Below are 14,561 nucleotides of genomic sequence, written 5' to 3'. Positions count from 1 at the left end.
TCTTCATCGTTTTCAACCCCACCGCATTGTGGCTTCTTTTTGTAATAGCATATTTTTGATTTAATTCTATTTAGTTTCTTTTTATATTCATCGTCTGGACTCTTGGCTGCTTCGTTGTCACTCATTTCTTACGAAATAAAAAAAAATTAAATATTATTTAAATATAATGGAGTAATAAAATAAATCGGAATTTCTATTAATTTATTGTCAACTTCGACTAATACATTACCGTTAATATATCTAACAAATTCAGCTATTGTGTCAAATCTTCGTCTTCTTTTTGTCATTGATTTATCAGTTTTTCCATAATCGAGATGAATCAAAACTTTATCCCCTTGTTTAAAATTCATGAGCCCCGAATTAATTTGTTCACGTTTAACATCATTTAACTTTTCCATTTGCTTTCTAATATATTCCCATTCTTTTGAAATATCATTTTTCATTTCCACCGGTTTCATGTTTATAGTTCTATGCCATGTATTATTGTAATAATATACTAACTGCTGTATGATGGAGTCATGATTTCCATCCCAGTATATCTGACCGTTAACCCCTAACGCATCTCTAAGAGTTCTCATTACCGCATCAACTATTTTATTATGAAACGTATATGGAGAGGATGAAAAGTAAAAATTAATTTGTGGGAAATAATGAGTCATAGCTGCCTGAAATCCTTTATCACCATCACCCCTGATATTATCTACTCTTTCATGATCTAGTAAGTATTGAATAGCTCTTCTTGTTTCCTGTTCTGTTTTCCCTTTCACCAGAATGCAATATAAATATCTAGTGTTAATGTTAATGGCAAATAAATAAGTAACGTTTCCTTTTGAATATTCCAGATGATCGATTTCGTATGAATATGGATATGGAGCAAATGAAGGTCGACTAAATTTTTCCTTTAACGGTTGAATTTTCGGGTCAATTGGTTTATTTAATATCTTGAAATCCTTTTTAAAATCTTTTTGCTTCTTAAATGTTTGAAATGGATATAATAAAGTGAATGATGAAGGATTAACTGAAGGAGGAGGCGGTACTGTCGTTGGAGGTTTTGGTGTTGTAAGTGGTTTAATTTTATCTGCTTTGATTTTGGATTTCATTCCTTCCTTCATTAATTCTGGATGTATTCTATTCATTTGTTTTAAATATGCTGTATATAAAGGTTTGATATACTTTCCCGCTTCGAGTTTATGTTGAAGGATGAATTCCAAAAGTTGATCTTCATTTAAAAGTCGGGCTGAATATGGTTTAACTAATGAATCATAAATTAAAGCTTGTGCATCATTTATAGTCTGAAGGACCTGGGTGTTTTGTTTTTGTTCCTTTGGCTTTGGTTTTTGTGGCTCAGGATTATATAATTTATATAATTCATCAATATCTTCTTCTGTTAATACTTTATTTTTGAAATCTTTCAACTGTTTAAGTTGTGATTTAGTTTTTCCCTTTGAATATTCATTATTTTTAATTTTGTCTTTAATTTTAGAAATTATTTTATTATGATATTTCAAAATTTCATTTTTATAATATGGATAATAATAATCCATATCATCACCCGTTATATTGTTATCATATTTTTGGAGATATGCTTTTAAATCATAATAATTAAGAAAATTTTGATTAAATACTAAATCATCAATTAAAATTTTTAAATCTGTGTTATTCATTTATATAAAAATAAAATCAATGTTTTAAGGGTGCCCGCCTCTTTGTCTCTTCTGTGGCATTTCATTAAAAATAAAAAATAAATTGTATTAAATAAATGGCATACAACATCCATTTTCACAACATACAGCCTTAGTGTGTGCTCCTGTTAATGCAGTCTTACCAATTGTTAAGCGAGTCATTGACCCATTTTTAAGTTGTAAATTAATATTCTGACCATCAAATATTAATTTATCATTTATTATATCCAAATAATTTTTAGGTGTTAATTGCTTATTTTGTCTTAAACTAACACCTTTCATTTTTTGTGCAATCTTTTTAAAATCACTTCCATCAATTGAACCATTGAATGATGTATAACACTTAGGGCATAAAGCAACCATGTTATCACCTTGTTTCTCAATTGCTAAACCCAATAATTTTTTCTCATGTGCTTTTTCTTCAGCTTTATTCTTTAATTTAGGTTTAAATTTCTCATCAAAACAGAAGAAATCAAATGGTGCGAATTTGAAAATGTTTTTATCATAAAATTGTTTATCGGTAACAATTGCTTGAAATGCTTGAGTGTTAGGAAGATTTGGGTCGCCAGCGATTGCCCAATAAGATGAATCAGTATCACCTTCAATGAAATGAAAACGATTAACATCCATGCATTTATACATAAAATCATAAATGAAAACTAAATACCAGTATTTAGCATTATCTAAAGTGAAGAATGCCTCTTGTAAACATGTATCACATCTATAAAATCTATCTTTAAGCATCACTTGATACGTATCCTCTCCTATTTCTCTTATGTTTTTAAACTTATTTGACATACATGCAACGCGTGACTTCTGTGCATTCATTATTTTAGTCTTTGCGTAATTTTGTGTATTCATTGCATCGTAACCATATGATCCATTAAGTGAAATCTTGCAAAATAAACTTTTTCCTTTATTTCCTTCTAATTCAGCCTTTTGTCTTTCGTTCATAAATTCGTTCGCAAATTCATTAAAACAAGTGTTTTTAGTAAATGTTAAAATTGATTGAATATCATCAATGATAAAATGAAATCTGTCTATTAGATACCAAAGATAATAAGAAGAAAATGGTTGATATTGGTTGTGTGTTGATGCTAACTGAGTTAATTTTCTCTGTTTCTGGTCAACTGGTAGATTGTTTGATTTCATGTAATTATACATAAAACTGCCAATTGTTTTTTCATCTGTGATAATATCTAAGTTTCTTATTATCGGTAAAAAGTTTATGTAATCATTAATGTATTTTTCATCAATGTGACCCTTTACTTCAGCCACGAATAAAGTATTTTTCTTCTTAATTATTCCCAGTGCTTTTGCTTTCTTTGTTGCTGTATCACAAATGATAACACCATTCAATCTTCCCGGCATATACATTTTATGGTCAGTATATTGAATGAAATCATGAGGATTAGATGAAAATGATGAAGGATATAATGAATTAAAGTCAACACCAACGAAATGAGTCATAATGTTTGTGGTGTTATCATTTGATACAGTTTTAGTTTCTGGACTATATGAAAGTTTATTAATGTGCGTGATTCCTTTAAGATTAACACGATGTTGAACATTTGATAAACCACCAGTAATTCCATTACGGAGAATGTGATAAGCTTCAACTGAATCTAAAGTCATTGGTAAATTATTTTTTAATGCATAATTTCTTAAATTGATTCTTAAACGTTGAACATCTTCATCTTTATTTGATTTTACGACATTGCAATAACAACACATTAACTGACAATTTTCTTTGGTATGTGGTTTTTCATTATCGATTCTATCCAATGTTGGTTTATTTGCATATGTAAACGCTTTACCACACATTTTGCATTTAGATGAAAGGATTAAATCGTAATAGTATTGATAGTCATCCATTGAAACATTGTTTTTGGTTTCTCTTTTCGCCTTTTCATCTTGTTTCTTATATGATTCAATTTTATATTTCCAATACTTTTTCGTTAATTCAAAACTTGATTCCACATTTTCTTCTTCTGGATATGTTTCGTTAGGATTGAAGTTCTTATATGCTAACGCGTAACGAATCATTGATGCATTCGATGATAAAGAAAGATTATGAAGCATGTCAATTTTATAAACAAATGTTTCTTCGATAATTTTATCAATTGGGTCAATCATAATTTCAACATCTTTATTGCAATAATGAATAAAATATTCTAATCTATTCTTAAAGTTTTTAGCATCATTAAGATATATTTGATAATCACTATCCGATATAGTTTCTTGTGTTAATGCTGAATAAAATGAATCTTGAGTGAATGGTTCCTTTTTATATAATTCTTCTTCGTAATTTTCCCATGTGATGAATTGATAAGGGAAAAAGGATTTAACACGTGATTTATTGTTTCCGAAATCTTGAGTGAATTGGTCTAATGTCCCACCCGCTATATAATTTCTGATGTCAATAAATCTCAATTCATATGGAACGTTTGTTTTCTTTACAATGATTTGCTTAAATTGAGAAGAAGAACCCAGCATTGATTTTATCTTCCATTTTGCAGTATTTAAATCACGAAGAATTAAATTTAAATCAAACTTTCCCGAATTAAAACCAATGATATTCACTTTATTAAATTCTTCATCTAAAAGCTCTTTCATTGCTTCCTTTTGTTTCTCATTTAATGTATTCATTAATTCTTCATATTGTTCAATATTTGATTTAGCAACTAATGAACAGGTTGAAAATAAAAATTCAATCCAATCAGAGATGAACGAATCACTTGATGTTAAGCAAAAATTCCTCGTAAATGTTTTATCACGGTCTACGACCTCGCCGCTTTGCGGCTTTATTTTGACAGTTGATGATACCATGAATGGTTTTAAGTAAGCGTTCAAAGTTGCACACTCAGAAAGTTGTAATTCTTCTTTAGTCTCTAATGTTTCGAAGTCAAAAGTAATATAATATCTTGTTGGTTTATAATATTCCTGCAAATTATGTGCTAATAGCCATTGATATATCTTCTGTTTCGTAATATGTGGTGCATATGGTTGTTGTGTGTTTTGCAATTGAGCGTCTTGAATTAATCTTCCATTATTTTCTTTACATTTCTCACAATGTTTTAAAAATCTTCTTTGGTTTTTCCTTTCTGGATCATCACGGATAGAATAAACTTCTTCTTTACAATATGGACAAACTCTATAGCCGGTGAGTGCTTCAACGTCTGTAATTCTGTCAGCGTGAAGGTTTCCACATGGACTCTGTGTTAATAAAATATTTATTGTTTCAAATTCTGGATCTATCATTATTGAATCCACTAATGGAAAGTCTACCTTGTTAATGTCTACGTCTTCTGGTTGAGGATCACAATAATAGAAATCAATATTAACATTTAACATTCTCGCTAATCTCTCACTTTCTGATGAAATGTCAAACCCTTCATATGCATCTATTGCTTCATTTAAATAGCTTCTACGAGTTTTAGGATTAACACCATCAGGAATGTTATAGAAGCGTTTAAATAACCTTCTACCTTCGGCTCTTATTTGATTATCATTCATTTTAGCTGTTCCATTTTTGTTCATTTATGTAAGAATAAAAATTAAATAAAAATAAAGTTTATTTTTTTAAAGTCCGAGACTCAGAGAGTCCAGGGCTAAAGCCCATAAAATGAATTAAGAACACATAAATTTTTATCATCTGCGACGTGACGAATACATTTTAATTTACTCAAGAATGCGTACCCTGATACATTAAATCTAATTCCTGTCTTATTTAATTTCACAACTTTGAAAAGGAATGTATGAATAGCTATAAAATGATGAGAAGATGTTTTATGGGTTGCTTCCATTTTTTCTGAAATAAATGAATAAATATAATGTTTATAAGTTTTCATATCTTTTATGTGCTTAATAACGAATGGTATAGACCTTTCCACTTCATCTTCCTTCGGTGCTGTTCTTTCATATGAAACATTATTAGTATCTTCAACAATGAAACCACAATCACATAAAATTTTATATGTTCCAATGGTTTCTTTTGATATTTTATCTAATAAATCAAAAACTTTATCAACACCTGTGCATTTATTTAAATAATAATTTGTGTAAATATCATGATCTTCTTTCTTAATCGTATTTGTTGCATATGTTACATTTTTCAGTGCTTTTTTGAATTTTTCAGAATCAAGAGGAGGTGAAAGTAATATACATGGATAATCTCCATCGTCAATAAATTGTAACTTATGTTTATGAATAAATTTTGTGCCTTCTTCTGAAAGTGTTTCATCTATTTCGCCATCTAATAAATTTTTAGTAGATTCCAAAAAGTAATTTTTATATCTTTCCTCATGTGATTTTTGAACTTCTGATTCTGAAGCTGGGATATTCATTAAACCCTCTACTTCATTCTCATTATATTTTTCAACTTCTCTTAATTCCTTAATTTTTTCATCTATTTCATCTCTTATTTTTTCCAATTTCTCAATCTCATCGTTATAATATTCATCTTGTTTAATTTTTTCTTCAAAATATTCAGGAGGTGTTTCAAGGCTCTCTGAGCCCAGGTCCTTTGGACCATAAAGAGGAATATTCTCCTGTTTTTCAACTTTTTTGGGATATAAATATCTCATTATAGCCTTTTTAGTAATTGGTCCGTTATATTTAAATTCATTCAACAATCTGGAAAACTCTTTCACATTCTGCATATATGTTGGATAAGAACCGTCTCCAAAAATTTCTAAAATATTTTCTAATTCTGAATTAGTGAACTTTAAAGATTTCAATGAATTAGTTGTTATACTCATTTATTATAAAATAAAAAATAAATTTAACTTAGTTTTAATTTTACGTAAGAAGTCAATTTTTTATCTTTTATTTCATTATGTTTGGGCTGAGTGTAAATGTCTTACGATTCTGAAAATTTTTAAATCTTGATTTATTCAAAAACGTAAGAATAAAAACCGTAAGAATCATACATTTTTTACTTCATATGTTAAAAAAATGATACAAAATCGTTCAATATTGTATGAATTCTTACGTTTACAAAAAAAGTCACACAACCCATATACTCTACTACTGAAAATTTTTGGCCAACATATCAAAACTAAGGATAATGTTTTGAATATATAAGCAATAATACTTTGTCTAGAGAATTAAATTTGTGCTATCTAATTGTCAATTCTTTGAATTTTTTTTTAATGCAAGATATCCCGGCATTGGCCTCAATGAATATAAACTACATGCATCATAATATTAGTTTGTAATAGCATAAAAGCGAAATTCCTAATTTCTTCTCAAATAAATTCCTAAAAAAAACATCGGAATTAATGATTGGAAATAGGTCAAAAAAATTCCTAATATAAAACTTATTCTTAAGATAAAATCAAAATTCGAAAATATCTATTTTTCAAAACACGCATCCAAAAGCGAAAAAATTCGAAAAAATCATGTTCTTATAAAACTCGCCGATTTTGCAATTTTTATCCGATTTGAAGTGATAGAATATATTACCATCTTACAAAAACATATACTTCATTATTGCATTCACAAAATATTAATCAGAACATTAGGAAAAGTGGATTTTCGAAAAAAGACGATAACGATTATTTGCAAATCGCCTCTCAATTTTGAGAGACTTTCAATTTTTACAGTGGACCCTTAATTTTATCGATTTTTAAGATTTATTATTGAGAGTTTCGAAAAGTAAAATCTGATTTTAATATTCTTAACCACTATACACAGAGGTATTGATATTTGGTATCATTACTATGGAAATGATATAACTCCACAGAATATTACTGAGAATGCAAAATGGACAAAATCAGGTAATATTTTTGCAGATAAAGTTTATTTCCATGGTTTAAAATACAATGGAGTTATATCTGTTAGCAGTTCAAATTTATTAATAAATTCTTGTACTTTTTCGAATTGTAGTTCCAACACCAAAGGCGTTTGCATTTATCAAACTTCCGGGGAAAGTATTAACTTAAAAAATTGTTGTTTTAATTGTTCAACAGATGATGATGGAGGCTATCTTTATAACAGTTTAAATGACGCAAACAGAAATATCATGATTGAAAGTTCTGTTAGTAATACGTATGCAAATAGTGACTGCTCAATTTGGTTTCAACTTGGTAAAATTGAAGTGAATTCTGTAAACAATTCTTTTAATTATGCAGTGATGAATGCGTTTTGCGTTGTCTTCGGAACTTATTCTACTGCAAATTTCACTTTCTGTGATATTTATAATAATTCTAGCCCTGGACAAGGGATATTTTGGGGTGGACCCTTTGAGATGAAATTTTGTCAATATGTCCAAAATTATCAATGTGCTGATATTGATGCACTGCTAACGAGAGGCACCGGAAAAGTTGAATCTTCGATTTTTTTATCAAATATATGCTATAAATTGTTTCAGAATAGCAACATAAAAGCATACAATTGCTTCATGAAAAATAATACAGAAATTTCTAAATCCCCTGGAAGTATTCTATCTACTGTAAATTTAATTCCTTTCCGATTTGATAAGTTTATTGAAAACTGTAGTTATTTAAATAATCCTTCATGTATATTTCTGAATCATCTTTCTTTGAATGATTTATTTAAAATGTTTCATCTGTATTCTTAAATAATAATTGTTTACGAATTATCAATTTTTGAGGTTTTTCGCATCGTTTTCAATTAAGTGGAAATTAAGGATTATCCATTCAAACATTATTTTATGTTCATATTTTTTTTTCTGACTTGTATATTCAATAAACTGATTTTCATAAAGCGTTTTATTAAGATGAATGCTTTCTATATCATAATACTCTCATAATATTATAAAATGTGCAAAGAACACTTTTCTAATTAGCTTCGGAAGTTTATGCTTCATCAAACAAAAGCATTTGGTGTTTGAAATGTATGAAAGAAGATTTTGAGATAACTTATTTAAAATTCGTCATAATTTGTCATACTAACACTGATTAATTTCAATTTCTTATTTGAATATAACATATTTCTAATCTTTGGAAATACAAACAAATTATATTTCAAAACATCATATAAGACTAATACCATATTTTTATCTATCCATGAATAATACTACACACAATTAACATATCAAATTTATGCATTCGATAATTTAGAATATTTTAAAATTAGATCCCGAATGTTTGCTGTATATATTGTCATTCGGAAAATTCGAGTTAAAATCTTACAGATGATTTCTAGTAAAATAATTTGTTTTTGTAACATAAAATGAATTCTATGGATCAATTTGCTCTATTAACATACTGGAATTCAAACAAACAATTGCTTAAAAAATTCATATATATTGAGTATTATATAATTCAATATAAATATAATGTGGGGAAAAATTGTATGTTGTTTAAAACAAATTTCTCGTAAGAATTGTAAATATTGGAGGAAATTTGTTTTGTCTTTTATTTAGTTTTTCTCGTTTTCTTTCCATTTCATTTTGTGTATAGTTTTCAAATGTTACATTTATAAGTTCATATTTAGAAGCAAGACTATATTCATCAACTCCATAAAATTTAAGAAGACAACTTCCAACATTGATGTCGTTTGGAATAGGAATGGAATATCGAATTTCATGAGGAGAATCATCATTAAGACTGGTGTTGACAATGTTGCCAAGTGTGTTGTTAAAAATATGAAAGATTCGAATATAATTTTTTCCGTCTTTGTCTGAAACTGAAAGATAGAATTCAAGAGTCTGACATCGATTGATGTAAACAGGGAATGTTGGTTTTTGTATAATTTTAATTAATGGAGGATTGAATGCAAATGAAAATGATTTAGTAAATGAAACACATTTATCAGTTTTGTCACAACATACAATAATAAGATGATGAATACCGCGTGAAAGATTGTTTGGAATAGAAATATCGATGTTGAATGAATGATTATTTGAATCGGGAATAGAAATTGATTTTGATGTTTCATTGTTTGGATATCCTTCAATAAATGATTTAACAGTGACAAAATCATCACAATCAAGATCAGAAACAAATCCAGAAACTGAAATATGATTGTCAACATTGTGATAATATGTTTCTTTCATTGTATCCGAAACAATTAGAACTGGATAGTTTCGAAAGAAGTCGAAATATTGAGATTTTCGTTCTGTACTTTCTTGAGTATTTGTTGTTGTTGCCCAAACTCTAACTGGATAAAAACCATCATTTACAATAGAATCTGGAATTAAGCAATAACCTGAAAATGCAAATGTATGTGTTTCTGGGTTCTTAATTGGATTTCCTTCGAATGTACTATTGATATCTCCAATACTACAATAAATAGAAAAATCTTCTGAATAAATTCCACTTCCACTGACTTTGATACTTTTATCAATAGTTTTGTTGTATTGGCTTCGTTCAAGAATTGATAATTCAAGTGTAAATGGATATAAATATTCAAATTCAACTAAAACTATATTAGATTCAAATGTTTTATCATCTGAAAACTTAGAATAAATTGTGTGATTTCCGTTTGATAATCCATTTGGGATGTCGATTGAATATTCATATGTTGAAGATCCACTTCCTTTATTAACTTGAGTTGATGAATAATTGTCAATCCAAATTTCAAGGGTAAATGATTCTTCTTTATTTCGATCAAATAAAACTGTTACGATAATGCTTGTGTCGTCATTTAATTTGTATTTGTTTTTTTCTGTTGTAATGTTCATCAAATAATACAATGGATAATCTGCAAAACAAAGTGCTGTAGATATATGTGCATTTTCAATATTAAGTGAATCAGTTGTTGAAATATCAAAATTTCCAAGTCCTAATTCTGATTCAGAACAATCATTATTTGATGGAATGAAACAAGAAGAAACTGTAATTGAAGCACCACTACCTGCATAAAATAGAGATTTTCCTTTGTTGTTTGATATAATACATTCTGTAATAAAAAGTTTAACATTTGACAATGCAGAAATAACTCAATTTGAATATGTTGATATCATTGAACATTCATTTGAAATAATGTTGCAATGGTTGATTTGAATTCCATTTCGATAATTATATAAACATTTTGCTTGAGTACCATTGTTTTTAATAAATGTTGAATATGAAATAGTTGCATTTAAATCTCTATTTCCTGAAATCCAGTAGACTGAATTATATAATGCTTGTGAATTAGAAATATTTACATTTCGAACAATATTTTCACCATATTCATGACGAATTGGACCTGTATTTCCATCACTTCCAGTGATAGTTGATTCAATTAAGTAATTTTTATATGATTTATCTTCTGTTGCTGAAATATATGAATGCGGGTAATTATAATTTGATTTAAGGAACATGTTGATACTGCAAATTCGATATTGAACAGTTTGACCTTGGTATTGGTAAATGTTGCCACCATATGAATCAGAGCCATGATTGGAATTAAAAACACTGTTTGAGATAAGAAGTCGATTGCTGTCGTTACCAATGAGTTTAATAAGTTGTGTGTTGTGATTTGTAAATAAAACTTCGTGAACATGAAAATTTCCTGCTTGATCAACAAGGACTGTATCTGTTGTATGATCTTTTGGATTATATCCATTGAAAAACTGATTCCATAAATCATTTGCCGAAGAATGAATTCATTGAACAAAAAATTTCAAAATGAAAACAAAATTATTGAGTTATTTTGAAGCTCATTTAACAAGTTTGATTATAAAGATTTTCATTTTATCATCAGAAAAATCCGAAAAAAAAGTTATAAAAATGTTTTGTTTTTCTTTTTTGTTAGCATTGGTAAGGTCAGAGATTAGTTCGATACCAATAAATAACTTCTATGGTTCAATTTATTGCAGTAACACAACAATTAAAGACCTTGAATTCAAACCAACTCTTTCTAACAAAAATCAACCATTTGGACAAGACATTTCGAAAATCCCATTAACACGATTAGAATATACAAACGATACACTTCGAGATTACGATCCAGTTAATGAAAACTTTGATTATTTAAACTTAAATTTTTCAGATACAGTTGTTTTCAATCCTGTTGAGATGCGAAACATTGAAATTGACACATATTCACCGACAAACTATACAATTCATATTGAAAACGTTCTCGAAAAGGAATCTATCAAGATTTCACGAGTTTTTACAAATTGTCCATTTATCTTCATTGAAAAAACGAAATCAAGTACAATCAAACCAAGCTAAATATTTTCATTTACATTTAATATCCTTTGTTCACGGGAAGGCCATTTTTCAGGAATCATTTTTGTTGTTTCAGATCATGGAACATTTCCATATTACATTGACTTCATTTGCAACCTTATTCCAGTTATTCATACCGAATCACAACATATTTATCAACAAATCAATCAACCTTTCACATTTCGATTAAATTACACAGGAACTATCGCAACATCACTTATTTACGATTCTAGTATCTTTGATCCATCACAAACAACTCTTTCATTTACATCAATTCTTTTACATCCAAATGAATTAAAACTTGGAACATATTTAACATTTCTTTACATTAAATCATATACATTCACATGCATTGTTCCAATCTATCTTCATATTGTTGATTATTCTATTATTATTTTTGGCGATTTCTTTTTTGGTTCCGGATATCCCGATTTACAATACGTTCAAGTCATCAACCTTGAAAACAATACACTTAATGTTACCTCTATCCAATCATTCGAAAGCAAACTGATCGTCAACCTTACAGATTGGAAAAATAATTTAGTTCCACCATTTTCCACTAGAACAGTTGCTTACGTTGCTCTAGGAGCTCTAAAAAATACATCATGGAATTATATTAAGTCAGGAATCGAAATGGAATATGCTTTGACGATAAATAATATTCAATACAACAAAACAGTGATTTTCCGCAAATTCGGAGACATTGCGAAATGCGCTTATTATACTCCACACGGTAACGATCCAACAACAGTCGCGCATGTCTCTATTTCCAATTTTCACCCTGATCCTTTGATGATTCTTTCTGCGACGGTCGAATCCCCATATTTCTCCGTAAAAGAATTTTTCCCTCAAGTGGTCGGCAACAAAAACTACTCGGAAGAATTTTTCATTACGTTAAACAAAAATTTCGACATTTTAGAACAACAACTTTACTTAATTGTCCAAACAAACGCTTCCAGGCACAAGTTTCCCATCATACGACGTCCAATGCCTATCGAAATTGCCTCAAATACCTTAAATGTCTCGATTGACTCACATACCAATTTAATTAAGTTCGACAGCGTCTTCAATATGTCATCGAGGACATTGTCGTTCAGAGTAAAGAACAATAACCACGCCAGAATATTTTTAAAGAACGTATTTACTAGATTTCCCTGTATTTTAGTAGAAAGAATCGATCCCTACTCAGATGGAGCCATCGAACCATTCCAGACATTAATTGTATGGGTGAGAATCACTTTCGTGGCCTTTTGCAACACAAATACAACAATTACTTTCAATTTCGAACACAAGAACGTTTCAATTGGCCTATTATACAATCTACTCCCAGGAACAATGAAATTGGACATAGCTTTACGTAACAATTTCATTATCGGAGCAGATTATGAAGGATATATCACTGTAAAGTCAGAATTTGCAGACAAATTACGTATTATCGATATCCAAGCAAACTACCCTCAAGTAATACCTCATAAAATGCCGCTTGTAATTACAAATTACTCAAATTTTGTTATTGCAACGTATAATATCTCTCTTGACGAGAATTTCCCACTTACAGCTGGATTTTTCAATATACTGAGAGAGAATGATACATTCGAAACCCAGAAAAAGCGTTGGAAAGAGCTTTGGACAGGAAATTTCGTATTTCCAATTGAAATCAAGCTCAGACTTGAAAACGGCTTCTATTTCATGGCCACCATGGACGGTAATATCTCGCACGCGGCCTTTCCGCAGGGAATTATCGATTTCGGAACAATTCATGCGGATGAAATCTTCTGTAAGTCGATAAATCTACATAATCCGTTCACCAGGCCAATTGTCTTCACATTTCACGATATTGTGAATGAAACGAACCCGAAATTCAACATAAAACACCGAAAAATTATTTCTATTGACAGCCACGAGACGAAGGAGTTCATGCTGACGTTCGAGGGTACTGTTCCCGGCAAGTACAACCTGGAAATACCGGTCATGACCAACTGTACACCTCCTTTTACGATAATAATTTCGGCGAATGTAGAATATCCTCGAGTTCGGTTCAGTAATGAAGATCACAACATGGTAACCAGTATAGAATTTATTGTTGGTGACGATCAGCAGTACATGTTGAATAAATGGACGAAATGCGTTTATGTGACTAATAATGCGTTCTCTCCTATCTCGATGAATAACTTGTACATCACTCCCAACACGTTCATTTCATTCCGAGCCAATAAAACCAGTTTGCAGCCTTACCAGACGACATCTGTCTGTTTCGACTTCTCATTGTGGCTTTTCGACTCGGACAAGACCGAAGGAAACATTTCTTTCACGGTCCTCGCCCAGCATTACTTGTATACGCTCCCAATTTACGTTAAAATTAGTGATAAAGCCGTAAAACAAGTAAATGAAGCAGTAAACAAGACGATGAAGGTTATTTCGACGATAGGACTGATGTCACCTTTTGTGTCACTTTTGATAAGTATTACTGTATTTATTTGGTTCCGAAAAGACATGAAATGGCGCGAGAGGAGAGTACATAGAGCTGCCAAACAATACAGTGTTAAAGAGTACACAACTGCTGAAGTTCAGAAAGATGATTTGACTTCAAATCCAAAGACTCAGTGGGTGAAGAGAAGAAACTGGACTCCGAAGTCTGCAAATGACGCAACAATTGGACTTATGGCACAACTTATACAATAATTTTTTTGTTTGTTATTTATATTTTGTTATTTTATGATATAAATATTTTTTAGTTTTTCTTCATAATGAA

The 14,561-nt window shown here is 29.6% G+C and overlaps 6 protein-coding genes across 6 annotated transcripts, besides 1 other annotated feature; 2 read left to right on the top strand and 4 right to left on the bottom strand.

Moving 5' to 3' along the window:
- Nucleotides 1–6,506: part of a mobile genetic element that runs on past the window's edge.
- On the bottom strand, nt 147–1,664 carry TVAGG3_0438460 (integrase core domain containing protein family; the record flags this gene model as incomplete). The annotated part of the gene is made up of 1 exon (XM_051234116.1): nt 147–1,664. One exon carries the CDS (start codon nt 1,662–1,664, stop codon nt 147–149), a length of 1,518 nt encoding a protein of 505 aa, XP_051103846.1.
- TVAGG3_0438450 (DNA/RNA polymerases family) lies at nt 1,752–5,222 on the bottom strand (the record flags this gene model as incomplete). The annotated part of the gene is made up of 1 exon (XM_051234115.1): nt 1,752–5,222. The coding sequence occupies one exon, from the start codon at nt 5,220–5,222 to the stop codon at nt 1,752–1,754; it is 3,471 nt and encodes a 1,156-aa protein (XP_051103845.1).
- On the bottom strand, nt 5,294–6,442 carry TVAGG3_0438440 (uncharacterized protein; the record flags this gene model as incomplete). The annotated part of the gene is made up of 1 exon (XM_051234114.1): nt 5,294–6,442. One exon carries the CDS (start codon nt 6,440–6,442, stop codon nt 5,294–5,296), a length of 1,149 nt encoding a protein of 382 aa, XP_051103844.1.
- A 2,193-nt stretch (nt 6,507–8,699) lies between the features above and the next one.
- Nucleotides 8,700–11,241, bottom strand: TVAGG3_0438420 (uncharacterized protein; the record flags this gene model as incomplete). Its single annotated transcript, XM_001328247.1, has 1 exon — nt 9,010–10,332. The coding sequence occupies one exon, from the start codon at nt 10,330–10,332 to the stop codon at nt 9,010–9,012; it is 1,323 nt and encodes a 440-aa protein (XP_001328282.1).
- A 22-nt stretch (nt 11,242–11,263) lies between these two features.
- TVAGG3_0438410 (uncharacterized protein) lies at nt 11,264–11,812 on the top strand (the record flags this gene model as incomplete). The annotated part of the gene is made up of 1 exon (XM_001328248.1): nt 11,264–11,812. One exon carries the CDS (start codon nt 11,264–11,266, stop codon nt 11,810–11,812), a length of 549 nt encoding a protein of 182 aa, XP_001328283.1.
- Nucleotides 11,813–12,442: 630 nt separating this feature from the next.
- TVAGG3_0438400 (RW1 protein-like protein family) lies at nt 12,443–14,491 on the top strand (the record flags this gene model as incomplete). The annotated part of the gene is made up of 1 exon (XM_001328249.2): nt 12,443–14,491. The coding sequence occupies one exon, from the start codon at nt 12,443–12,445 to the stop codon at nt 14,489–14,491; it is 2,049 nt and encodes a 682-aa protein (XP_001328284.1).
- Nucleotides 14,492–14,561: the final 70 nt, after the last annotated feature.

Source organism: Trichomonas vaginalis, chromosome V (genome assembly GCF_026262505.1).
Source record: "Trichomonas vaginalis G3 chromosome V, whole genome shotgun sequence".
Classification (NCBI taxonomy): Eukaryota; Parabasalia; order Trichomonadida; family Trichomonadidae; genus Trichomonas; species Trichomonas vaginalis.
This window is presented reverse-complemented; position numbering and strand designations above follow the sequence as displayed.